The sequence below is a fragment of the Mesoplodon densirostris genome, chromosome 6 (assembly GCF_025265405.1).
Source record: "Mesoplodon densirostris isolate mMesDen1 chromosome 6, mMesDen1 primary haplotype, whole genome shotgun sequence".
NCBI classification, from domain to species: Eukaryota; Metazoa; Chordata; class Mammalia; order Artiodactyla; family Ziphiidae; genus Mesoplodon; species Mesoplodon densirostris.
This window is the reverse complement of record NC_082666.1, coordinates 27,174,934-27,200,714: the sequence shown is the minus strand read 5'-3', so window position 1 is coordinate 27,200,714 and position 25,781 is coordinate 27,174,934. Positions and strand designations below refer to the sequence as shown.

Genomic DNA, 25,781 nt, shown 5'->3' with positions numbered 1-25,781 from the left:
TAAGTAGAATGAATTTTACCTGTGCAATGACCAAGATGCCTTATATCAATTTGTTCTTGTTTTATACAAGATGCTTCTCGAACAAAACAGGGATTGTTATAGGAACTCCCATCAGAAGCACACACAGGATTAAAACTGTATCCACTGCAATCTATATTACATACACACCTGTCGGAAAAAAATAAAAATTACCCATGTTTTACAACAAAAGTATTTCACAATGCTGCAACAGCAAAAATGAGCAATTCTTTTTTTTTTTAATTTTTAACTTTTTTATTGAGGTATAGTTGATTTACAGTATTACATTAGTTTCAGGTGTACAACACAGTGATTCAATATTTTTAGAGATTATTCTCCATTTAAACTTATTATACAATATTGGCTATATTCCCGGTGCTGTACAATATAAGCTTGTAGCTTATTTATCTTATACATAGCAGTTGGTAAGCAATTCTCTTTTTCTGCTTTCTGTAACAGAAGTCAATACATTGTTTTAAGTCACTGATAGAAGTTTAAGCAAAGTGAATGCTCAGCTAACAATTTCTTTCAGGTGAGAATTTAGAGATAATTTCATCCAGATATTATTAATCCAGTGGTTTCTCTAAAATTTTCATATCTAAAGATAATAATCAAGAAATATCAAATGTCAACAACATTAGTTAGAAAGCAACATGGTATAGCAGAAAGGACACAATTATAAGTCAAAAGTCATGAATCGGGCTTCCTTGGTGGCGCAGTGGTTAAGAATCCACCTGCCAATGCAGGGGACACAGGTTCAAGCCCTGGTGTCGGAAGATCCCACATGCCACGGAGCAACTAAACCCGTGTGCCACAACTACTGAGCCTGCATTCTAGAGCCCGCAAGTTACAACTACTGAAGCCTGCACACCTAGAGCCTGTGCTCCGCAACAAGAGAAGCCACTGCAATGAGAAGCCCGCGCGCTGCAACCAAGAGTAGCCCCTGCTCTCCACAACTAGAGAAAGCCTGCGCACAGCAACAAAGACACAATGCAGCCAAAAATAAAAATAAATAAAATAAATAAATTTATTAAAAAGTCACGAATCTAAATCCTAGCCCAACTAATAACCAGATTTGTGTCCATATTCTCCTTCTAAGTCTTAGTTTACTGATCTGTAAAACAGAGGTAATAATATATGTAACCTTACCAAATAATTGGGAAGATTAAAAAACATAATAGATATAAAACATGTAAAATAGAAGACCCTCAAAATTGGTTCCTAGGTGCACATCCACCTGTAAAACTGAGTGTCCACTTAACACTGAGATTGCATTATAGAGAAGGCCAAGAAAGTCCAAGGTATGGTCACTCCTCTCAAGGATGGTAAAATCTAACTGGGAATATAAAAATAAAAAACACAGAGACTCTCCTGCTTCCAGCAACATGGTGAACTCAGAACCTGTACTAATTCTCCTAATGAAAACAACAAAAAATACTGGACAAAATATTTCAAAACGTCCTCAAATGCATTCGTAAGTTGTCAAGAAAGCAAGGAATTTTAAGACAAAAGTTATATGAAGACAGGAATAGAGAAAGGTCAGTTAAGTTTATCAAAGCTGATTTTCACCTTGAAGGCATTTACCAAACTAGGTAAATTCAATTATCAGTTTTTTGGTTTTGCAGGCCTCTGAGAACAGAAGACGAATAATACTGACCTGCCTAAGGTAGAGAGTCTGAAGACCCTAGAGAAAAGCATGAGGGTAGAGTATAAATGAGTTGCCATATTCCAAGGGAACTGTTTTAAAGGAAAAAAATATTCTGCTGTGGTTTACACAGCACTGAAGAGAGGGGGAAAAAAACATCTCCCCGAGAATTCAAAACTATAAGCCAGCCCTCACATGAGTAATTACGACTTAAAATACTACTTGGGTGTTCTGAAAAACCTCAAGTCCAGAATTTATTTTAAGGGTCAAAGACTGGAAGGGGACCTAGACAACTGACAAAAGTAAATGCAATCTTCTCTGGAGAAACCCAACTTTATTATCCTAGACCTCAAACATTTCCAAGATACAGTTCTGAGCAAAACAAGTATATCACACACATGCTCACTCACTCCCATACCCACAAGAGACAAGGAAATAAAACACCATGGGCAGAGCAAGCTGATATGAAAAAGAAGCAAAGAGAACTTCTAATAAATAAAGAATGCATTGTTAGAAATAAAAAATTCATGGGCAGATTTAACAGGAGATTAGATAAACTAAAGGTGAATCTGTGAACTGGAAGACAGGTCAGAGGAAACTACCCAGACCATGGCAGAGTCAAAGAGACAGAACATATGAAAAAAAAATTAAGAGACATGGAAGACAGAGTCACAAGAGCTAATAAAAATCTGATTGGAGTTCCAGATGAGTTAAAAGAATAAGGTGGGATGGGCCTCCCTGGTGGCGCAAGTGGTTGAGAGTCCGCCTGCCGATGCAGGGGATACGGGTTCGTGCCCCGGTCTGGGAGGATCCCATATGCCGCGGAGCGGCTGGGCCCGTGAGCCATGGCCGCTGAGCCTGCGCGTCCGGAGCCTGCGCGTCCGCAACGGGGGAGGCCACAACAGTGAGAGGCCCGCATACCGCAAAAAAAAAAAAAAAAAAAAAAGAATAAGGTGGGGGCAATAGTCTCAGCAATTTCTCAAACTTTCTAAAACTAAAGAAAGATACTAATCTAAATAACCAAGAAGCTTAATAAATTCTAAACAGAATTATTAAAAAGGAATCCAGACAGTGAAATATCACAGTGGAATTTCTGTAACAACAGCAACAAAATAATATTTTAAAAGCAGCCAGAAAGAAGAGAAAGATTACCTTCAAAGAAGCAAGAAGAGAGACAGGTGTCTTCAAAAGCAATACTGAAGCCAAATTGTTTATTTATAGCCAAAAGACAGTGAAATAATACCTGCAATGTGCTGGGATAAAATAGAATTCTATGTAAAAAGAACTATCTTTCATGGTTGAGTATAAAATAAAAATAATTTGGAAGAAGTAAAAATTTAGAGAGTTTGTCACCTGCCAACTGTCAATAAGGGAAATTATAAAGGCAGTAGAAAAATGATCCTACAAGTAAGATCTGAGATGCAAACATAAATGAAGAACAAAAGTATAAATATATAGGTAATATTAACAAAATACTGACAATATAAAATAATGGCAACAATGCTAGGTGCTGCTAATTTTTTTTAAACAGTAAATTAAAATATTAATAATGATAGCATACAAATTGGGAGGGACTGAAATTACAGTATTTTAAGAAGAGCAAAGATATTGATGAATTTTAGACTGAGATAAGTTGAATAAGCATGTTAATACTAAGGTTACCACCAAAAGGAGTATGTATAACACTGAAACTAATAGAGAAAAAAAATCCAAAAGAATGCAAGAAAGGAGAAATGAAGAGAAAGCAAGACAAAAGTACAAAATAAGATTTTTTAAAAATCAAAGTACATCAGTATCTATTATATATATATATATCTTTTTAAATTCTTACCCTTTATTTATTTATTTATTTTGGCCATGCCACGGGGCTTGTGGGATCTTAGTTCCCCAACCAGTGACTGAACCTGGGCCCAAGGCAGTGAAAGCACCAAGTTCTAACCACTGGACCACCAGGGAATTCCCTATAATACATTTAAGTGAACTAAACTTTCTAGTTAAGATACAAAGATAGTTAGGCTGGATAAAAATACAAAAGCCAGCTATATGCTGCTTGTAAGGTACATATTCAACTGTAATGATATGGGTAGTTGCCAGGGGCTGGGGGAGGGGGGAATGGGGGGGTTACCGTTCAATAGATATAGTTTCAGTTTTACAAGATTAAAAGAGTTTTGGAGATGGATGGTGATGATGATAGCACATTATGAATGTATTTAATACCAATGGACAGCACACTTAAAAATAGTTAAGATGGTTAATTTTATTATGTGTATTGTACCAAAATAAAAGAATTGTGAGAGATATATCATACCTGGAATGGAAGAAACCTAGTATGGCTATATGTCTATATATATGTCAAACATAAGAGATTTCAGGGCAGAAAAGATTTATGAGAAAGAAGATCCCTCATAATAAAAAATTTTATTCACCAGGAAGATATAATAATTCTGAATATTTTTAAACAGCCTCAAAATCTATAAAGCAAAAACTGATAAAATCACAATGAGAAACAGCCAAATCTACCTAGATTTTAACATGCATCTCTCTGTAATTCATATATCAAGCAGATAAAATATCAGTAAAACTGAAATAACTAGAGATGAAAGGACATAATGCTGGGATTTTCTTTAAAATACTTCCCCCAAAAAAGGTGGAGGGAAGAAGAGATAAAACAAAATTGGATTTTTTACACTAACTGAAACTGAGTGATGGGTATATGGGGAGGGGTCCACTTTCTTTTTTTTCTCCTCTTCTACATGTTTGAAGATTTCGTTAATTCCTGATGAATTAAAGACCTAAATGTGAAAGGCAAAACTACAAAAGACTCAGAAGATCAAACGTAAGAGACCAATAAATTTAACTTTGAAATAAAGAACACCTCACAAAGAGAATAAAAACGACAATCTGCAAACAAACAAAAAAACTACAGCCCATGTAACCAGCAAATAATCAGTATCCAGAATACATATAAAAATTAATTTAAAAAATGACATAGAACTTGGAAGCATATAAAAACAATATATGTAAAAAGGTGTTCAATCAGCTCAATAATCAAAAAAATGTAAATTTAAACCACAATGAGATACCATCACATTCACTAAACAGCAAAAATTAAGAGAACAATACCAAGTGTTGACAAGGATGAGGAGCAAAGGGAATTCTTATCCTCTGCTGAAGGGAGAACTTACTGGTACAACCACTTTGGAAAACAGGCATTACCAGGAAAAGCTAGACGTGCACATGCCCAATAATTCCACTACTGAGTAAGGCCCTTGAAAATCTCTTACACATGTGCACCAGAAGACATGCATAAGAATGTTCACATAGGGAGGGTGGGAGGGAGACGCAAGAGGGAAGAGATATGGGAACATATGTATATGTATAACTGATTCACTTTGTTATAAAGCAGAAACTAACACACCATTGTAAAGCAATTATACTCCAATAAAGATGTAAAAAAAAAAAAAAAGAATGTTCACAGAGCATTATTCATGAGAACAGAAGACTGGAAACAATCCAAATGTCCATCAACATTAAAATGGACTCTAAAAGGATGTGGAAATGTTAAACAACTGAATTCAACTAAGCAACTATGAGCATTAACATGAATAAATCTTAAAAACATAATGCTGAGCAAAAGAAGATACACATAGTATGATTCCACTTATACAAAACTCAAAATCAAACAAAAGCCAAGTAATATATTATTAGGAGGGTTATCATGTGATAAAACTATGAGGAAAGCAAAGGAATGATTTTCACAAAAGGCAGTAGAGTGGATCAAAGAAAGATGCAGTTGGGGAGGGGTCACAGGGCTGGGGGCAGCTCTATAGTATTGACAATACCCTATGTTTCTTGGCTTGGAAGGCAGGAGTCACAATTTGTTTCATTTTTGCACATTAAACTAAATGTGTAAGTTTTTCATAAACTTTTCAATATATGCTCTGTTTCACAATTTAAAAATTAAGGCACCATAAAAAAACTTTAAATTCATAAGAATATTTACTAACAAGTCAAAAATGGCTTTTACATTTTTAAAGGGGAGGGGAGGGAGAATATGTGACAGAGACCATATGTGGCCCCCAAAATGTAAAATATTTACCATCTGGTCCTTTATAGAAAAATTTTGCCAACTCCAGGTTTAAGGAATAAATCGTGGCCAATGGAAGAAAGTATTACAGAACAGTTTCAGGGATGAGAAAAGGCTGAGCAACAAAGGCAAGATCCCGAACCAATCTAGTAAGGGGAAACGAGCAACTCAGAAGAGGGCACTGCAGCTCAACAGGAACCTCCTTGATCACGTGTAGAAAAGGTCCATGTAAGACCAAGAGCTGTGAGAGCAACCACAGCTAATGTTTTCAATAGCATGTGGCGAAAGAAAATGAAACCACCATCTCAAGGAACGTCCAGCTCAGTGAAATAGTGAGGAGAGGAGGACAGTATTAGACCCTAGAGGCTGCTGAAACTACTGATTACAGCGGTTCCCCGTGTTTGCATCCTGGCAATGGCAGCAGAGGGCAGGATGCTCAAGCACAGGAGTGTGCACTAAAATGGAAAGAAATCGCTTCAGCAAACACGTCAAATTCAAAACATTTAACAACCATTTACTCTGCACCTACTGTGCAGGGATAGTCACATTTGCCTCTTTAATCATGACAACAAATTATGAACAGGGAAGCTGAATATGAAAGTCGTTAAAAACCCTTAGATCACAAATCTAATGAGTAACTGAGATGGTGTTCTCCCCACTCATCACAGTTGTCACATAAAACAGACATCTCAGCAAGGAAAGTGACAGATGAAAGGAGATAAGTAGTTATTTTCCACATTTATACCATGAAAAATCTTTTCACTAAATTGGTCTTGCTTTTCTCTCAAACACACCAGGGACACTCCTGCTTCAGGGCTTCCCCTCTTCCTGGAACACTTTTCCCTCAAACATCCACTCGGTTTGATCCCTCACCTTTTTCAAGTTTTACCTCAAATATTAAATGAACAGCCAAAAGTTAAATCACTAAGCATCCATTTAAGAAATTAGAAAAAGAGCAATGGAATAAATGAAAACAAAAAAAGAAGGGGAAAAATATAGATGACACGGATATGGATATAGATTTATAGATACATCTAAACAGAAATAGAAAACAAAGTTACAACAGAGAAGATCAATAAAGCCAAAAGTTGGTCCTTTGAAAAGACTTTCAAATCAACAAAGCAGGATGAGAGAAAAAAACAGTATCTGGACTTAAAAAGACTACAGATTATGGTTTAAAAGATAATAAAAGTTTATTGTAAACAACTTCATGCCAGCAAATTTGAAAACTTCGGTGAAATGAATAACCTTTAAAAAATATTAACTATTAAATTTGACTAAAAAAGAAATAGAGGGCTTCCCTGGTGGCGCAGTGGTTGAGAGTCCGCCTGCCGATGCAGGGGACACGGGTTCGTGCCCCAGTCTGGGAGGATCCAGCATGCCGCGGAGCGGCTGGGCCCGTGAGCCATGGCCGCTGAGCCTGTGCGTCCGGAGCCTGTGCTCCACAACGGGGGAGGCCACAGCAGTGAGAGGCCCGCGTACCGCAAAAAAAAAAAAAAATAGAAGCTGAATGGTACTAAAATCATTAAAGAAATCAGTTTAAAAAATGTCCCTCGGGCCTCCCTGGTGGCGCAGTGGTTAAGAGTCCGCCTGCCGATGCAGGGGATACGGGTTCGTGCCCCGGTCTGGGAGGATCCCATATGCCGCGGAGCGGCTGGGCCCGTGAGCCATGGCCGCTGGGCCTGCGCATCCGGAGCCTGTGCTCCGCAACGGGAGAGGCCACAACAGTGAGAGGCCCGCATACCGCAAAAAGAAAAAAAATAAAAAAAATAAATAAATAATGTCCCTCAAAGACAGCATCAGATCCAGGTGTTTTTTTAAAAAGAGTTCATGAACACATTCATTCCAGTCATTCAATAAATAGACATTTCTATTCTTACACAAAATCATCCAGAGAATAGAAAGAACACTTACTAATTCATTTTATAAGGCCATATAACCCCCAAAACAAGTTAAAGTAACAGATTAAAACTCACTGAATAAAAATGAATAAAAGAAAACCTCATCCTTATAGCAGATAGAATACCAATAATGCAAGCCACAAAAACATACTGCAATCATAAAACAAAAATAGGATGCTATGAAAAAGGAGCACCATGAGAACAAAAATGAGCTCTTAGAAATTAAAAAGTACAGGAGAAATGACAAATTCAAAAAAACAGCAAAAATTTTTCTAAATAGAAAATAGGAGAGAAAAGAAAATTAAAGGACTAGTCCAGAATGTCCAGCATCCAAATAACAGAAGTACCAGAAATAGAAAAGAGAGGAAAGGAAGTCATCAAAGAACTAACTGAAGAAAATTTCTCAAATCAGAAGTCAGTAAGATTGTAGGAACTGTGAAATTTCGTTATACTGAGAACCAAAAGGAGATTCTACATGCTTCGATAGAGAGAAAACAAATCATATACAAAGGACCGTGAATCAGAGTGGTTTCAGACTTCAACTGGAAGCTAGAAGCCAACAGAGCAATGCTTTCACAATTCTGAGGGAAAATTACCTGCCACCTAGAATTATGCACTCACCAAGTTATAAGTCAAGTATTAGGTGTAGGATAAAAACACCTTAAATATAAGGTCTCACCTTGTACCCTTTCTCAAGAAGCTACTGAAAGATATACTAAAATGGGAAAGTAAAATTAAAAAGTTAAAGGTAAAAAATGCAAGAAACAGGATATCGTATGTAGGAGAGAGGTAAAGGAATTTCTAGGATGATGCTTGTGGTATAACAAAAAATGTTTAGTCTTTGTCCCCTGTTCCTGGCAGAGCTCCTAAAACCCTTGGAACTTTGACAAAAGAGTCTTTTGTATGCTAATGAGATGATTCAGCTCTTTCCTTAATTCTAAGTCATTTTAGCAAATTATAGAACCTTAAGGGAGGTCTTAGGAACCTCCAGATTCCTAGTATCCTGGGCAGAAGTGCAGGGAACCTCATTTGCAGCTGGTGTCTAAAGCGGGGGCAATTTGTGGGTCTAAGTCCTTACCCTGTGGGGTCTGTACTGACTCCAAGAAGTGTATAAAAGAAATGAATTGTAGGACACCCAGTTGGTGAAGGAGAACTGGAGAACTGATTGTTGTTGGAAAAGACACAACATTGAAGGAAGATTCCAAGATGACAGCTATATTAAGAGGGCAACCAGTCCACACTGAATTTTTTTTTTTTTTTTTTTTTAATTTTTGGCTGCGTTGGGTCTTCACTGCTGCGCACGGGCTTTCTCTAGTTGCGGCGAGTGGGGGCTACTCTTCATTGCAGTGCTCGGGCTTCTCATTGCAGTGGCTTCTCTTGCTGCAGAGCACGGGGCTCTGGGCACACGGGCTTCAGTAGTTGCAGCACGGGGGCTCAGTAGTTGCGGCATGCGGGCACTAGAGCGCAGGTTCAGTAGTTGTGGCGCACGGGCTTAGTTGCTCCATGGCATGTGGGATCTTCCCGGACCAGAGATCGAACCCGTGTCCTCTGAATTGGCAGGCGGATTCTTAACCACTGAGCCACCAGGGAGGTCCCCACACTGAAATATTGATAATTTCACTCTGTGGACAGTTGTATTGCTAGATGCCATTACCAAGATGCCTACTGCCCTCTTTTTAGCCAGAGAACAGAATGCCCAGGTAAGCCTGGCTCAGATTCTTTTTTTTTTTTTTTTTTTTTTTTTTTTCAGTATGCGGGCCTCTCACTGTTGTGGCCTCCCCCGTTGCGGAGCACAGGCTCCGGACGCGCAGGCTCCGGACGCGCAGGCTCAGCGGCCATGGCTCACGGGCCCAGCCGCTCCGCGGCATATGGGATCCTCCCAGACCGGGGCACGAACCCGTATCCCCTGCATCGGCAGGCGGACTCTCAACCACTTGCGCCACCAGGGAGGCCCTCAGATTCTTAATTGTACTTGCCTTGATGAAGTTCCTGCTCTCCCCTTCATGTCAACTACCTGAACCAAACGAGCACACTCATTTAACTGACATACTCCTGAGAGCTGGAGGTCAGCTACGGTGAGACTGGAAGTAGAAAACACAGAGCAGTCCACTCTCTGACCACATTTCTGCCAATCATCCATACCTGGTGATATGAGAATCCTACCAGATGTCTCAACTGTGAGCCTTATGACATTCCCCATAACACTCAGGGTCTTGCCCACCCACTTCCCCAGAAGGGAATCGTGTAAACCAGGAAGCCAAAAGTCAGACTCTGACACAGAGATTGTTCAATGTGTCTTTTTCCGTAAGCCTTCATCTAACAGTGCCGGCGGCTAAGTCAACACTCGGTACTGTGAATTTGGCAATATTCTATTTTGTACCCTAGGTGTTAGGTATATAGGTGTAGTATTCTCTAAATTGCATATATATGTTTTAAACACATCTGTATGCAAAATGTACATTTTACAAAAAAAGTTTTAAATAAAGAGTAGAGCAGTATGTATAGTGCGCTGCCATTAGTTTAAAAAAAGGAAAGAAAGGGCTTCCCTGGTGGCGCAGTGGTTGAGAGTTCGCCTGCCGATGCAGGGGACGCGGGTTCGTGCCCCGGTCTGGGAGGATCCCACATGCCGCGGAGTGGCTGGGCCTGTGAGCCATGGCCGCTGGGCCTGCGCATCCAGAGCCTGTGCTCCGCAACGGGAGAGGCCACAACAGTGAGAGGCCCGCGTAATGCAAAAAAAAAGGAAAGAAAGAGAATACGTGTACATATCTGCTTGTACATGCAAAAATTACCTCTGGGAGATTAAGAAACAGATCACAGTGACTGCCTCTAGTGAAGACAATTGGGTAGCTGAGGATCAGGGGTGGGGTGGGAAACAGACCTTTTACTGTAAAGCCTTTTAAAGCTTTTGAATTTCTAACACTATGAATTTCAAAGGCATGAATGCATACATACATACATGAATAAATTCAATGACTTCTCTGATTTAGCTCTAGGATTTTGGCAAATCACAACTCTGAGTCTTTAATAATAGTGATAATACCTCAAACACTGGTGACAGAATCAAATAAGCTTTTGTAAAAAGCCCTTTGAAATCATCAAATACTATGTATATCTGAAAGGTATTATTATTGAAAAATATCTATCCTGTCTCTTCCTTTCCCCTTACTGTACATAGAAAGTGTCATTCCTTCTCCATATGGTAAGTTTTATTTAGCAGTTAGGAAAAACACTGGCTTAAACTAATTCATGTGAAGTTATTTAGATTTCATAAACACCTAACAAAGACTGCAACAAGTTCACCTGCTACAAATTCCTCACAATACTACTAGTCCTTTTCACACATGTTAAACCATCACAACGACCCTTTCTGTGGCTCTAAGTGAACAGGAAAGCCGTGTGAACTGCCACGAGTTCAACAAGACCTATAGAGGGACCCTAAGATATCCAACCTTATGGCAAGTTCATCCAACATAGAAACCAGCAAGACAAAGTCCCTGTACTCAGGGAGCCCACAATCTGTTAGTGATCCCAACAGTATAAGTGCTATGTGGAGGTTGTTTTTCTCAAGACCAAGGGAGGAACACAGAGTTAGTCACCTAACTCATAGGGACTGCAGAAACAGCAAGGGAGGCTGCTAGGAAGAGGTGCTGAAGTCATACTTCATCCAAGCTGGAAGAAAGAGTAGGAATTAAACAAGTAGGTCTACAGGGGTGGGCTTCAGGCAGACAGAATAACAGAGGCAAATCATCAAAGAGTCACAGAGCATTCAGCAAACCGCAGGAGGCCATGGGGATACTGTGTTCTGCATTTCTGGACAAATGAGCCTGTCATTATTAACATCTGGATTATACTTGGTATAAAATAACGTTTAATAGTGTTTATTTCCTGTTATCAGAGCATAATGGACAACATACAATTATTTTCCCATTATAATCTAAGGGGCCTTGGTAGAAATTTATTAAACCTAAATAGTTTTAAAAGTCTAGATTCCAAATATCCAGAGTCAGGCAATGTTAAATGATGAAAATTATTGTCATCTCTGATTAGGAGGAAATCAGAAGCAAGAATAGATAATGGTAGAAAAGTACTCCTTTGGTTGTTCTTTTTTTTTAAAGTATATGCAACTTCTAGAAAGGAGGACATTAATGGAGATGACAGATGTATAGCATTACTCTCTCTGTTTAAACAAACAAAAAAAAATTTCATTCCACGTTCTGAGGGAGAGACTCATCAGACTGTGATAGTGGCCAGCAACTGTGTCCAAACAGAAAATGGTACCATAAAAGACAAAGATGTGCAACAGGTGAATTAACTGCTTGTCAACGTTGTCTGTCAGACTGCACACCTACATGATTCTTTCTCTGAGAGCTTACATCACTCAGGGGAAAAGGGAAACAGCATCTCCAAAATGACTGACATCAAAGAGGCAGAAGAGCAGGGACAATTTCCATAAAGCACATGGCAGACAAAGTTCAAAGGAATAATTGGAGGTTTTTTATAACTCTCCTGTACTGACATTATGCCAGATGATTTTACAGACTATTCAAATGATTCATGGCAGGGATTTAGGTCAGCTATATAAAAGGTCTACCTGGCTGAAGGAGTTCTATGATTATCTGGTCCCACTGTCCAGACAAACAGCTGAGGGCTATCTTGCAGCAATAACCTCAGCCTTGGACCGGTTAGAAATACTGTTTAGATAAAGAGGGAGTGTGGTTGCTGCGATTATGTAGTTTAAGAAACAAAATTTTCTGTAAAGCAGGTATTGTTTCCAAGTTTTAAGACTAAGCAGAAAGTCTAGTCACAACGGTCGCAGTGGAATACTGAAACCTCACCCATGTGGGAGTCAAATTTCTTGCAACCTCAACTACCTCGCTCTAGGTATAAATTCAAAATGTAAGCACCAATGAAGATAGCCATCACAAACCCATGCAAAGCCCCACGATGCCATTAGAGAGACACAGTGTGCTTCGGGAAGAAAGAGGAAAAAAGCCTCCCACAAGCAAAAATAATTTAAATTATAAATAAAATAGCCACTGAGCAGACAAGAGAGACAAAATTCATGCAATATCTGAAGTTTATACAATCCACTAAGAACCTATTTACTCTGATTTTACACTTATTCCTACATTAGATATAGTTTCTACAAGCATACTGTTTCCTATTTCAGGGAAGCAGAGAGGCAATTAATAAGTTGGAGTCATCTACAGTCAGAATCACTGACAAGGCATACTGACAGCACCCAGATGCAACAGCGAAGAGCCTGACATGGGAGAAAAAAAATCTTTTTTTTTTTTTTTTTTTTGCGGTACGTGGGCCTCTCACTGTGTTGGCTTCTCCCGTTGTGGAGCACAGGCTCCGGACGTGCAGGCTCAGCGGCCATGGCTCACGGGCCCAGCCACTCTGCGGCATGTGGGATCTTCCCGGACCAGGGCACGAACCTGTGTCCCCTGCATCGGCAGGCAGACTCTCAACCACTGCGCCACCAGGGAAGCCCGAAAAATCATTTTTATAAAACAATGTAGAACCCAAAACACAAAGCAGAATAGAGCCTTTAGTAGGCGTGAAACAGCTACCACTAAAAACATCAGCGGCCTCTGAGAAGATCATCATATTACACATGTGTGTGCAGAACAGAATGGATAAATCTCTTGTCATGAGACCTGTGTTCTGGTTCTGCTGCTTGATCACAGTCCACTCAGCTTCTTCTGAGCTCAGATCCCCCAGTAAAATCAGGATAATACTTCCTTGCCCTACCCACTGGACAGACTGCCATAAAGAGCTGAAAAAATAATCTATATAACAGCATTTGAAAAATGTAACAAACTATACATGACCCTAAGAATATGTTAGAATATGTTTTGTATACTGTTTAAGACAATATATTTAAATCAGTTTCTATTTAAATGGCTAAATAAAAAACTACACTTCTCTTAATAGCAAAAAATTAACTTACATGGTACCATTTATCCCCTCCCCCAAATAGCCAGTTTTTTTTCCTACTATTAGCAAGAAGAAAAGAGTTGTAAAGCAAGAGAAAGATTTCAGCATCTGAAAAAGGATAGATATATATATGTATAACTGAATCACTTTGCCGTACACCTGAAACTAACACAACATTGTACATCAACCATACTTCAATAGAAAAAGAAATTTTAAAAAATAATAATAAATTAACCAACTACAAAAGGAAAAAAAAAGATTAGCTGCCCTTTGGAAACCAGATAGGTTATATACAGCATTTCTTTTGATAGGAAAGACATTTCAAAATGAGAAAAGATAAAATTTTTTTAATGAAAATGAATACCCATACCTAAAAATGTAACATGAAATAAAATATCTATTATAGTTACATTACAGAGCAATTTTTTTTTTTTTTTGCAGTACGCGGGCCTCTCACTGTTGTGGCCTCTCCCGTTGTGGAGCACAGGCTCCGGACGCGCAGGCTCAGCGGCCATGGCTCACGGGCCCAGCCGCTCTGCGGCATGTGGGATCTTCCCGGACCGGGGTACGAACCCGTGTCCCCTGCATCGGCAGGCGGACTCTCAACCACTGCGCCACCGGGGAAGCCCTCAGAGCAATTTTTTTAACTGTAGGTCATATCAGTATGGAAAATATTAGAGTACATTATTTTTATTAAAGGTTAAGTATTATTTTATAGAATTTTGTTTTACTTAATATCTATTATTACTATGTATATATGTACTTATTTTCTAGGTAAAGGTATAGTTTGCTTCCTTAATGTTCTCCTATTATCGCATCAATTTCCTGGCCTGGTCTTGGCTGCCTGTCCCAATCTATCCATGTGCTCCTTAGGAAGCTCCTCAGGAAGTTCCTCAGCCTGCATGCTCCTTACTATTGGTAAGCCCTTCCCTGGTCTATGCCCACTTTCTTATGCTTAGAGCCTGTACCTGCAAGAACAGCAGTTACAAGTTCTCAAACAGACACATACAAAATGAATTTAGTATATACAACAGAGTTGCTCTGACTGGGCATAGGCTACATATTCCATCAAGAGAAGGGGTACAGAGAAAGATATGTATTTTATCTTATAGATGTCATACTTGGGGCTACCTCTGAAACTACACAGAAACCATTCTACTTCCCAGCAGAAGATCTCTATCTCTTTCAATTAAGGGATGAAAAATGAAAGCAGAGAAATGTAAAAAATAGGACTGAAGAGAGGTACTGTCAAAGGAATAACAACAGATCAAGCCAATCAATCACTGACAGCTATTCTGAAGCTGAACACTAGTATAGAACAGTCCTGAGGAAAAATACTGAAAAGAACTAAATATCTACAAAAATACACACACACACACACACACACACACAAATGCTGGTGTTTCATCATGCATATCATCAGTACAAAGAGAGAAGAAGAGAACATAATACCTATTACCTGTTCTCTCTGCAAGTCCACATTGCTATCATTTCTCTCATGTTCTATAGGCCAAAATCTACTTTGGAAAACATGTTCTTACAAATCAGTCCACTCTGATTGAAACAGATGGACATGTCAATCCAAGTGACCAATATGCAGAAACAGAGCAAACTCAGGGTTTGCTGAATTCACTTTTTATTGACCGTGTCTTTTGCCAATTCTCACCTACTTTCAAACATATATCAAGTAAATTATCAGACATTTAATTTTACCAAGTGCCAGACAAACAGGTGATTCTGTACCAAAATACTGAAAATGTGGTTATCCTGATTTGTAAAATTCATTCTGGGCATAAATGCTAATTAAACCATACTACCACTGATCAGTAAAAGGCTCAAATAGGCATTTAAGGGCTGAATAAAACATGAGTCTGGAAATTCACAGTGAAAATACATATAAGTAAGAAAGAACCTGCAAATCTCTATAAAATGAGTGTTGTAAAATATGCACTAAGGGAAAATTGAGGAAGTGAAGAAGATCCATTTGTGCTACATAAGGTCCTAAAGACAGCATTAAAGCTTTTAGAATCAACTATGCAAAAAGCAAGCACCACAGAGAATTGAAAGAAGGTTGAGACTGGGAATAAACAAACAGGAACCTGATGAAAGGAAGAAACAAACATGACTGTGTTGATGAGGTCTATATTGTTACTACTCCACCAAACAACACCCTTCTCACAGGGAGTGCACAGGAAATTGGACAGACAATGCTGTCCAGCTACAAAACCCACCTTAGTGAGGGCTGAACATGAGAAAATAAAACAAAATGTCTATCAGTGCAGCTGAGATTTCCAGAAATAATTTTTACTTATTATATAATATTTACTTACTATCTCTAAAATTTTGGATGTTTTGAATTTTTCTTAATACACTGAAATACATGAAAAGTTTGTGTATAAAAATGCAAGTTAAGGGCTTCCCTGGTGGCGCAGTGGTTGAGAGTCCGCCTGCCGATGCAGGGGACACGGGTTCGTGCCCCGGTCCAGGAAGATCCCACGTGCCACGGAGCGGCTGGGCCTGTGAGCCATGGCCACTGAGCCTGTGCGTCCGGAGCCTGTGCTCCGCAATGGGAGAGGCCACAACAGTGAGAGGCCCGCGTACCGCAAAAAAAAAAAAAAAAAAAAATGCAAGTTAAGAAAAAGAAAAACTGTTTATCGTTGATACTAGTTAAAAATATAATAGTAAGATAATTCCAAATAAGAGCAATTCTGATGAATAAAATTAGCACTTGGTATAAAATATGTAAAACTATCAGTGAAAAAAAGGCAGCGGTACAATGAAAAAAATTATAAATGGATTTCCATTCTAAAACACTTAAATAGCTATAGTATTATGTCAATTTAAAAGCCAACAGACTAGCATTAAACAAAAAAAAAACATAGAAGGCACACACAAAATACACAGAAGCAAATTAGATGATACCTTTCTATAATATAATAATGCTGATAATTAACCTCCAAGTAAGTTTATCCCCTTCCCTCAATCAACTCACCCAACATTTTCTGCATCTTCATCACACTCAGCTTTATATTTGCAAGGTCCACACTTGGAGTGTTTTCTGTGAACTTCTGCCCCTGACCCTTCCTCTTCTGTTTAAAAAGAAAAATTAAATTTTCAACCAAAAGTTGGGATCCTTTCCAGATATGCTTCATGTTTTCAGCAGCCATTATCCTATTTCTAGGGAAAATGTACCCAAGCTCTTGAAAAAAATCAGTTCCAAAAATCTGTTAATGCTTGAGTCCAAAAATGTTGTCAATACAGAGTATAACATATTCTGTGAAAAAAAAAAAAGTATTGGGGCTAGAAAAATAATCCCTTAACCTATGCACAACAGAACAGTATGCTAGATTTTGTTGATTCTTTAGAAGAATTACCATAACATTAAATAAGAGAGAGGGAAAAAAAACATGAGCAATAAATTTAGTCCAGTGATTACCCTACTGAAATAGCCTGTGCAATCCTGGTTAGCAAATAAGTGATTAAACAAAGCAGAGTCTAACCACTACCTTTTCCTCACATCAGTTTCACACCTGCCTTAAAAATTACCTCCAAATTTTAAAAAGGAAAGGGGTCTATTTACAAAGGACTTGCCCTTTTCTACTTTACCACCTAGCACAGCCAACAACACCCAGAATACAGAAGGGTATGCGTCTCATATGACCCAGCACAAAACAACAGTGCATACCACCAGCCCCCAACTCAGCTCATATCCCACATTTAGGGAACCCTATACTCCTGGGTCTTAACTAGAGTGGATCCTATCCTGATAACCTCAAACTGGGCAGGGAGGTCAGTTCTGAAGCCAATTTAGGGATTACAGTTTACTCAAGGGATTTCCCAGTCTGGTTTGGGAAAGCACACCTTATTGAGGGGGTGTCAATCAGCAGAGAAGATGTTATAAGGAAAGCACACAAACCTAAGTGCCTGTTTGGTACTATTACCAAACTTGCCATTTTGTGTGTCTGCCTACACTTAAGGGAGAAATCCTCCCCAAATTCTAATGAATACTCCCAAAACAATTCCAGGGAGCATAATCCTAAGCATTTCTAAGGCCTCAGAAACATAATGAGATCTAGAAATCATACAGCCACCATGAGCTCACTAAAGTTTGTATATTAATCTGAGCAAACCACTTAGCCTTTCTAACTCATACTCCCTAAAAAAAAAATTGCCAACAACCAACATCCTCAGGGCAAGATATCCAGTATTTGTACCATATAAGCAAATCTGGAGATCAACTTCCACTTCTTTAATATAGTAACAATGACAGTTTCTTAACTGAATATCTGACCACAGGGGCTGGACCACATGATCCTTTAAAGTCCTTTCCAGCTCTAAGATCCAGAATTTATGATCTCATCCTTCACACATGATCACAAAGTTTCTGCTTGAACATGTCCATTTAAATTAAATTCTATTGTTGGACAGTTTAAATCTTTTTTTTTTTTTAAGGTCAAACTGTCATCCTTGAAATTCTTTCTCAGAACAGTTCTTCTACTCTCTAGGTGACCTTCAAAGTCCCTTTCAACTCTAAAATGTTAGGATTCTATGAAATGTAGAAGGGTGGAGTAAGGTTTCAGATAGTACTGAAAGGATCAGAACTGTAGTTTTCATTTGCATAAGTGTAAATTTTACCAGAGTATGTTTTTTCTTTTAGTGCATCCCCAGAGCACCTCAAACTTACTTTGCATACAGTGTATATTCATTAAGAATTACAGCCATATTAGACCATGAAATAGATCAGTCATTCTCAATTCTAATAATTCAGAGTAAGCTGAATTACCAAATATTAGTTTTTCAAACAGTTTTTAAATATTGTACCTTGAAAATTCCTTATGAGCAAAAATTTGTAAGCAAGGGATGGGAGAGTGTTACATATACTCTGGTCCAAGCTAAAATCATCTGGGGATGATCCTAAGGAGAGGGCGCCTTGGTGTAACTTCAGTTTAACAGGAGCAACATTTCCCCTTTGTCTGACAACAAACCTATAATGAAAAATAAATGCAGGAAAAAAAGAATGCTAAGGGCTAAGGGGGATAGAGGGATTGGGGGTGATAGCTGAGGGGTACAGGGTTTCTTTCCGGGGTAATGAAAATGTTCTAAAGTTGGCTGTGGTGATGAATGTACAATTCTGTGAATATACTAAAAGCCACTGAATTACATACTTTCAATGGGCAAACCGCATGGTATGTGAGTTTTATCTCAATAGAGCTGTTTTTAAAAAGTAAAAGAAAAAAAATGCTTTTTAAGGGGTATTTGAAACTTACCTCCCTCTCCAGATCCAGAACCATTATCTGAGAAGAAAAATAAAGAATGAATATGAATACTTTTCCTGGAAATCTCATATTATCAAATAGTAAAATTTCTTATCAAAAATCAAACTGTGATATCCATTCTCATGTAGCCCCTTTTCTCATTTTTTCTGGATATCTAACAGTTTATTCTTATATACTTATTTTGTACCTTTCTTCAAATATAAGTTACTTGGACACATAATGCATACCTCATACATCTTTGTAGCCCATTCAGGAAATACCCAGGTGCCTTGTACAGAGTAAAAACCAATAAATATTATAAAGTAGATGGCTAAATAGAAATAGCTTTAAATAACTCACTTAAAAGGTAGAAGAAATTTTTAATTTTGTTAAAGCTTGAAAGGAGTAAAGAATAAACTGCTTTTATTAAAAAGGGAGGAGAAGAGCCTTGGGTCTTGCTCCAAAAATCTTCTTCATTAAATCTGTGGATAACAGCCAAAAGCCAAACGATATGAAAAGCCCCAAGGTTTAGAAGGAAAGAACCTCAAGGTTGAGGTTTTCATATTACTGATGAAATTAACTTCCTCTAGGAAACCTCACCAGAAGGAATCTCACCAAGGTGTAGGTGAGAAACTTGTTACTAGTCAAATTAAAGAGGCTCCCTCAAAGTTACCAGCAAGAAGCCAGAGTAAAATGTAATTAATTTAAAATATGTACTTTATAATCCTAAAAGAACCAACATATGGCACAGAGCATGTTGAAAAGAGGGCAATGGTGTAGTATCATAAGTGTGGAACAGAGATGGCAAGTGATGAACTTAACACTTTACCCAGCACTTTCTAGGGAGGAGGATTTCCTAGAGAATCCATTCCAGTTCTTCAAATAGTTCTCTAGAGTGGGAGACACCCTCAACAATATCGCTCCCTTCCCCCCTTCCTTTCAACCTCCTGCAGACTATAATAAAAGTCCCAAACGTGGTAGAAACGGGAAGAACTGGAAAAAAAATACAGATTTTATGTAGCATCCACTTCAACTCTTCATGGGGTTTTATACAAAGTCTTACATTGTATTCATTTTGATTGATCAACCATAAAAAAATTATATCTTCTCTGAGAAAGTAAAGAGGAAAAAAAGAGTAAAAGAGCAGAAAAAAAGACAAGGAAAAAGGGAACTCAAAAGTATTTTTATTACCAAACTTTTCTTAGGCAAACTCTCTTTTTCCCTTCTATTCCATATACATTGACTGGGTACTTATTATGTGTTAGACAACATACACATAATAAGTAAAAGGTAGATATAAACTGATAAATAAGACAGTTCCAGTGCATGACATACTTACTCACTCCCAATCTTTTTTCCAACTAATGTCCAATCTTAATAAATATAGTATCTCACACCTTCCTTAAGGGTCATTTAAAATTGTGAAATAAATTAAATACACTGTGACTATTCTGATAATGAGGTTGAGTTCTTCTTGTCAATCATATTTTCACTGGACATACGCCTTCCCCTGCCCCAACCCTGGGATTATGATATACCTCCCTAGGCAGGACACAGTACTTTCCTGTTAAGAAACAGGATCTGGCCAAAGGCAGATGTGTTGGATAAATGAAATACAGTACAATATTTACAGAGATATGCACAAAGTGTGAATAAACTCTGCCAGGAAATACCAGAAAAGAAAGATTTCACAGAGTAGAAAAGGCTTACACTCAACCTTAAAGCATAAAAAAGTTCTCAAATAAGCAAAGGAGAATGTTGTTCCTAGCACAGGAAACAGGACCAACACCAGACCAAATGACATGAACAACTCTGGCCCCAGCCAGAAGATAACAAAATCAATATAGCACCTTATAGATTAGCTCATTCAATTCTCACTTAACCCCAGGAGATGACATCCATCACGATTTAGGTATGTGACTGGGGCTCAAAGCAGCTAAGTGACTTGTGTAAGGTCATACAGTAAACAAGAGCTGGAGCTACTTTAAAGCCAAGTCTTGTAACCCGAGTGCAGTGCTCTTTCCAGCTCTTTCCACTCTGCCTCCCAATGCTTAATATTCACTGCTTATCAAAGCAGTTGGTGTCTTAAACTTCTCATAAAGGATGCATAATTAATTGGGGATTATAAAAAACTCCATATTCCTTTTTAGTTACTAAATCAAGTCTGTGAAACATAATGTACTTAGAGAAGTGTATAAGAACCATATCAAATGATAGTCTATTGGCCTAAGAGCATCTAATTATTTAGTGTATGGAAAAGAATTTGGCCTTGCCCAAAGAGAGTTTTGGCCTTCGCCCTCAGCTTCTGGAAGGCAATCGATGTTTAGGAAGGATGTTGACCACATCAGACCTTAGGGTGGGACAAGCCACACTCAACACTCTTAGGGCAGGGGCTGGCCACACCAGAAATACCAACCACACAGTTCAGAGTGGGGGTTTTGAGTCATGTGGTATTAGTGTACCTGGAGTTTGAGATCAACCACATGGACCATCAATCAATTACGCTTATGTAATGGAGCCCCAATAAAAACACAGGCACTGTAATATACAAGGAGAGAAAGGAAATGGAGTAATCACATAAGAATAGCTAAATACAAATGCAAGTAAGATACTAATATTAATGCCTTCCAAAATTAACCATTACCAATTCAGGAAGGAAAAGACAAGGAAGTAAATACAAACAATTGGGGGAGGTGGATGACTAGGGCTAGCAAACAGAAATGAGAAGATATAAAAAGAGAAGAGATTGGACAGAGACACATCCTGGGATGCCACTAATGACTTCCTATGGATACTCCCCACTCCTTCCCCACCCCCCAAGATAAAAATCAACAAAATGGATCCCACAGTATTTCCCACCCCAAATCTTATCCTGTCTTATATTCAAACCAAAAGGCAAAAGATACGAAAAGTCGCCACCAAAAAAAAGCATTAAGCATTAAAAACGTCCTGAGAAGTAACACAGTCAGTACAAGACTACCTGGGGTTAAAAAGCAACGTGAGGGCTTCCCTGGTGGCGCAGTGGTTGAGAGTCCACCTGCTGATGCAGGGGACACGGGTTCGTGCCCCAGTCTGGGAAGATCCCACGTGCCGCAGAGCGGCTGGGCCCGTGAGCCATGGCCGCTGAGCCTGCACGTCCGGAGCCTGTGCTCCGCAACGGGAGAGGCCACAACAGTGAGAGGCCCGCGTACCGCAAAAAAAAAAAAAAAAAGCAACGTGCAATGGAGGCAAAAAAGAGCTCCCCCATTCCCCACATAATCGTCACCAATCCATACAAGCAATTTTGGGAATAAATCTCTGACTGGAAACTTCCTCTTAAAAGTATGGCAGAACCATTTCTAACATTTTTTCAGAAGAATATCACACATACCAGAGTAGCATGGTCCCCTTGCTACTACTGTTATCTCTTTCTGGTGCTTACAAGCAGCCCTTCTGAGGAAGCATTCATTTTGGTACGTGTCCCCATTTGATCCACAGACGGGAATATAATTTGTATGGCACTGCAAAAGGAACAAAAATAAATTCTCAGACTAGGCATGAATATTAATAGTTCATTTCATATTCATGAATGCAATACCATAGTATTATGACATACTTCTACTACAAAAGAGTTTGTTCTTTTATTTGGTTTTTAAAAAGAAGAGTTATGCTATTTTCTCATACCTTTTTTCACATTCATAATGAAAATTAATTATCAACTATCCATAAAAATGAGAATGAAAATCCCTATCCTATCTACATCATTTGCTTGTGATCCAGGGAGACAGATAATATAAAAGGAAATGCTTGCCAATGTTTGTCATGAGCACTAATGATGTAATGTCATTTCATTATTATCAAAATTCACTTATTCAATACGTCTAGTACACAAAGTCTCAAGGTAAATGCTATAGTAGAAAAATGAACTCTGTTCTCAGAGACCTTATGATCTTGTTAGTAAACCATATAAATAGGAAATACATATATATATATATGATCATGTACTAAATCAAAAGTGTAGACAATAAGTGTAATATCTAATACCTATTACTGTAAACTGAAGTATTCAAGAAAAGCCTCCTCAGAGAAAGTGAAATGTGAACTGGGCCTTGAAGGATTAGTAGATGAAAAGAATGATTCATGTTTGAGAAATGACACTAAATTGGTATGTTTAAAAAACTTTAACACTTCTAAATGTCAGAAATATCATAAAGAACTAAAGTTTTAAAATCTGGGGAAAATAGTATAATATGACATAACTTATTACTAAAAGAGAGATAGTACAAATTAATACAAATGATAAATTTACAAAAAATAACAAATGGTCAATTAATATATAAAAAATGCTGAGTTTCACTAGCAATCAGAGTGGTACATGAAAACTCGATGCTATTTTTAGCTTATAAAATTGGTCATTAGACAAAAAATTCAATTTGGTGAACATACCAATATACCTGTTGTGCTAATTTAAACTGGCTCAATCTTTTGATAACATAATTTAACAATACATTTCAAGAGTTCTAAAAAAGAAATGATTTTTTATCTAGAATTACACATTTAGGGATATATCTGAAGGAAACTATTGTAGATGAAAATTTATTACTCATTTCAAATAGAAATGTATTCATATCTAAAACATAGAAACAACCTAAATAACCAACAAGGCAATATTTATTTAAACCATGCTATATCTGTTCAAGGAGTCACTGAGCATTACCCTTTATAAGAATACTGTGTGACAGAAAAAGGTAATGCTAAGTGAAAAGTAGGTGATAATACCATATACGTAACTTCTGAGAATTTTGTGCCCTTTTTCTTTTTTTGGATGCGTTGGGTCTTTGTTGCTGCATGTGGGCTTTCTCTAGTTGCGGCGAGCGGGGGACTACTCTTGGTTGCAGTGCGCGGGCTTCTCACTTTGGTGGCTTCTCTTGTTGCGGAGCACGGGCTCTAGAGCACAGGCTCAGTAGTTGTGGCTCACACGCTCTAGAGTGCAGGCTCAGTAGTTGTGGCGCACGGGCTTAGTTGCTCAGCGGCATGTGGGATCTTCCCAGACCAGGGATTGAAGCCATGCATTGGCAGGAGGATTCTTAACCACTGCGCCACCAGGGAAGTCCCTGCCATTTTTATTTTATTTTATTTTTTTTTTTTTTCTTTTTGCTGTATGCGGGCCTCTCACTGTTGTGGCCTCTCCCGTTGCGGAGCACAGGCTCCGGATGCACAGGCCCAGCGGCCATGGCTCACGGGCCCAGCCGCTCCGCAGCATATGGGATCCTCCCAGACCGGGGCACGAACCCGTATCCCCTGCATCGGCAGGCGGACTCTTAACCACTGCGCCACCAGGGAGGCCCCCCCTGCCATTTTTAAATGTATTATCTAGTCCACAAAACTGAATGCAAATTTCTTAAATAATTCGAAAATATAAAGTAAAAATATAGCAAGAAAATAAATTACATATATATACACACATATATCTCAATTATTTAGAAAAAATAAATATTCATAGAATAAATCCTGGAAGAAAACACCAATAAATTTTTCACATTACTTGTCACCATAGTTTTTTATTTCCATGTATATGGTTTTCTGTATTTCTCAATTTTTCTGCAATGAACAAGGCTTACTTACTTTTATCATTTATTTACTTTTTAAAAAGTGGTCAACTTACTTTATGAATCATAAATATAGCATGCTACCCCAGGTCAAACACTGGTAAAAACAATTTCTAATAAAATATTTTATAACCAAGTTGATTTTCTATACAATATCAGCAGACTCCTACATCAACTTTAGTTAAAATTAAAATTTTACTTTAGGATGCCTTCCTATACTCCTCTAATTCAAGGATCACTTACTTTATCCTCTCCCCCCTAAAATGTACACAATAACTTGTATGATGTCTGCAGGAATCAATGTTACTCTGTAATTATACAATGTATAATTAGCAAAAAAGACCATAAGCTCCAAGATGTCAAATGCTAAGTCTATGGACTTCTCAAGCCAACTCTTCACTCAACAAACATTTAATAACTTTCTAACATAGTGCTTGCAAAGGTGCTAATATCGCCCCCTAGGGGTGGGTGCCCCTATGGAGACATTTTTGGTTGTCACAATGAGAAAGGGACATTACTGTCATTTAGCAGATGGATTCCAATGGTGCTCGATGTACTGCAAAGGAAAGGATAGTTCCGCACAACATACATACCATACAATTTCTGAATGCATCTCTAGCCATTCATGTAGGAACTATGGTAAGGCCATATACATATAAGACTGTTCTAGCTTCTCCTAATAGCTTTTATTCTAGCATCCACCATACCTCTACTTTTTTGTTTTCAAATACTACTAGTATGAAATTGCTGCTGATGATCTTTTTAAAAATCCAAATATTCATTATAAGTAAATATAAGCATCTACTCTATTGTCTTCTAGGGTAATCATGCCCAAACATTTACATTTTGAAATACTTATTTTACTGTAAATTACTTTCATTTCTCCTTTACATTGCAAGTGTATATTACAGTGATTTCTTTAATTATGTGTTTATGTAGGTTACATTATCTACAAATTTCATTTAAGAATAGAAAAGAAATGGAATACAAATTATTGGTTATAAAAAAGGGTTATTAAGTCTGATAGGGCTGAGAATCTATATGGTAATAGCTAAGATTTATTGAAGAGTTTCTATCTAGTAAACACTGGCTACAACTTTAAATGTCCTAAACTAACTTAAATATAACAATCCTGCGAAGCACATGACTTAGTACTTAGAGCTGGGGCTCTGAAGTAAAATGCTGAGTTCAAATCCTGGGCCGACCATCCATGTGACTATGGGCTAACACCAGTGTCATTTCCCCTATCTATAAAATGGTAATTATAATAGTATCTACCTAATAAAATTGTTATGAGAATTAAATAAATAAGAGAAATCCATCTTTGGCATTTACATCTAGCCA

General features: G+C 38.1%; 1 protein-coding gene across 1 annotated transcript in view; it reads right to left on the bottom strand.

The window, feature by feature from the left end:
* The window catches only part of TMEFF1 (transmembrane protein with EGF like and two follistatin like domains 1), a 94,991-nt gene that overhangs the window by 31,143 nt on the left and 38,067 nt on the right, over positions 1-25,781 (bottom strand). The window contains exons 3-6 of the mRNA XM_060101083.1: positions 22,220-22,349; positions 18,862-18,888; positions 16,587-16,683; positions 20-168 (exon numbers count right to left, since the gene is read on the bottom strand). Of these exons, the coding sequence (XP_059957066.1) occupies positions 20-168; positions 16,587-16,683; positions 18,862-18,888; positions 22,220-22,349 (403 nt within the window). The remainder of the gene's footprint in view (positions 1-19; positions 169-16,586; positions 16,684-18,861; positions 18,889-22,219; positions 22,350-25,781) is intronic.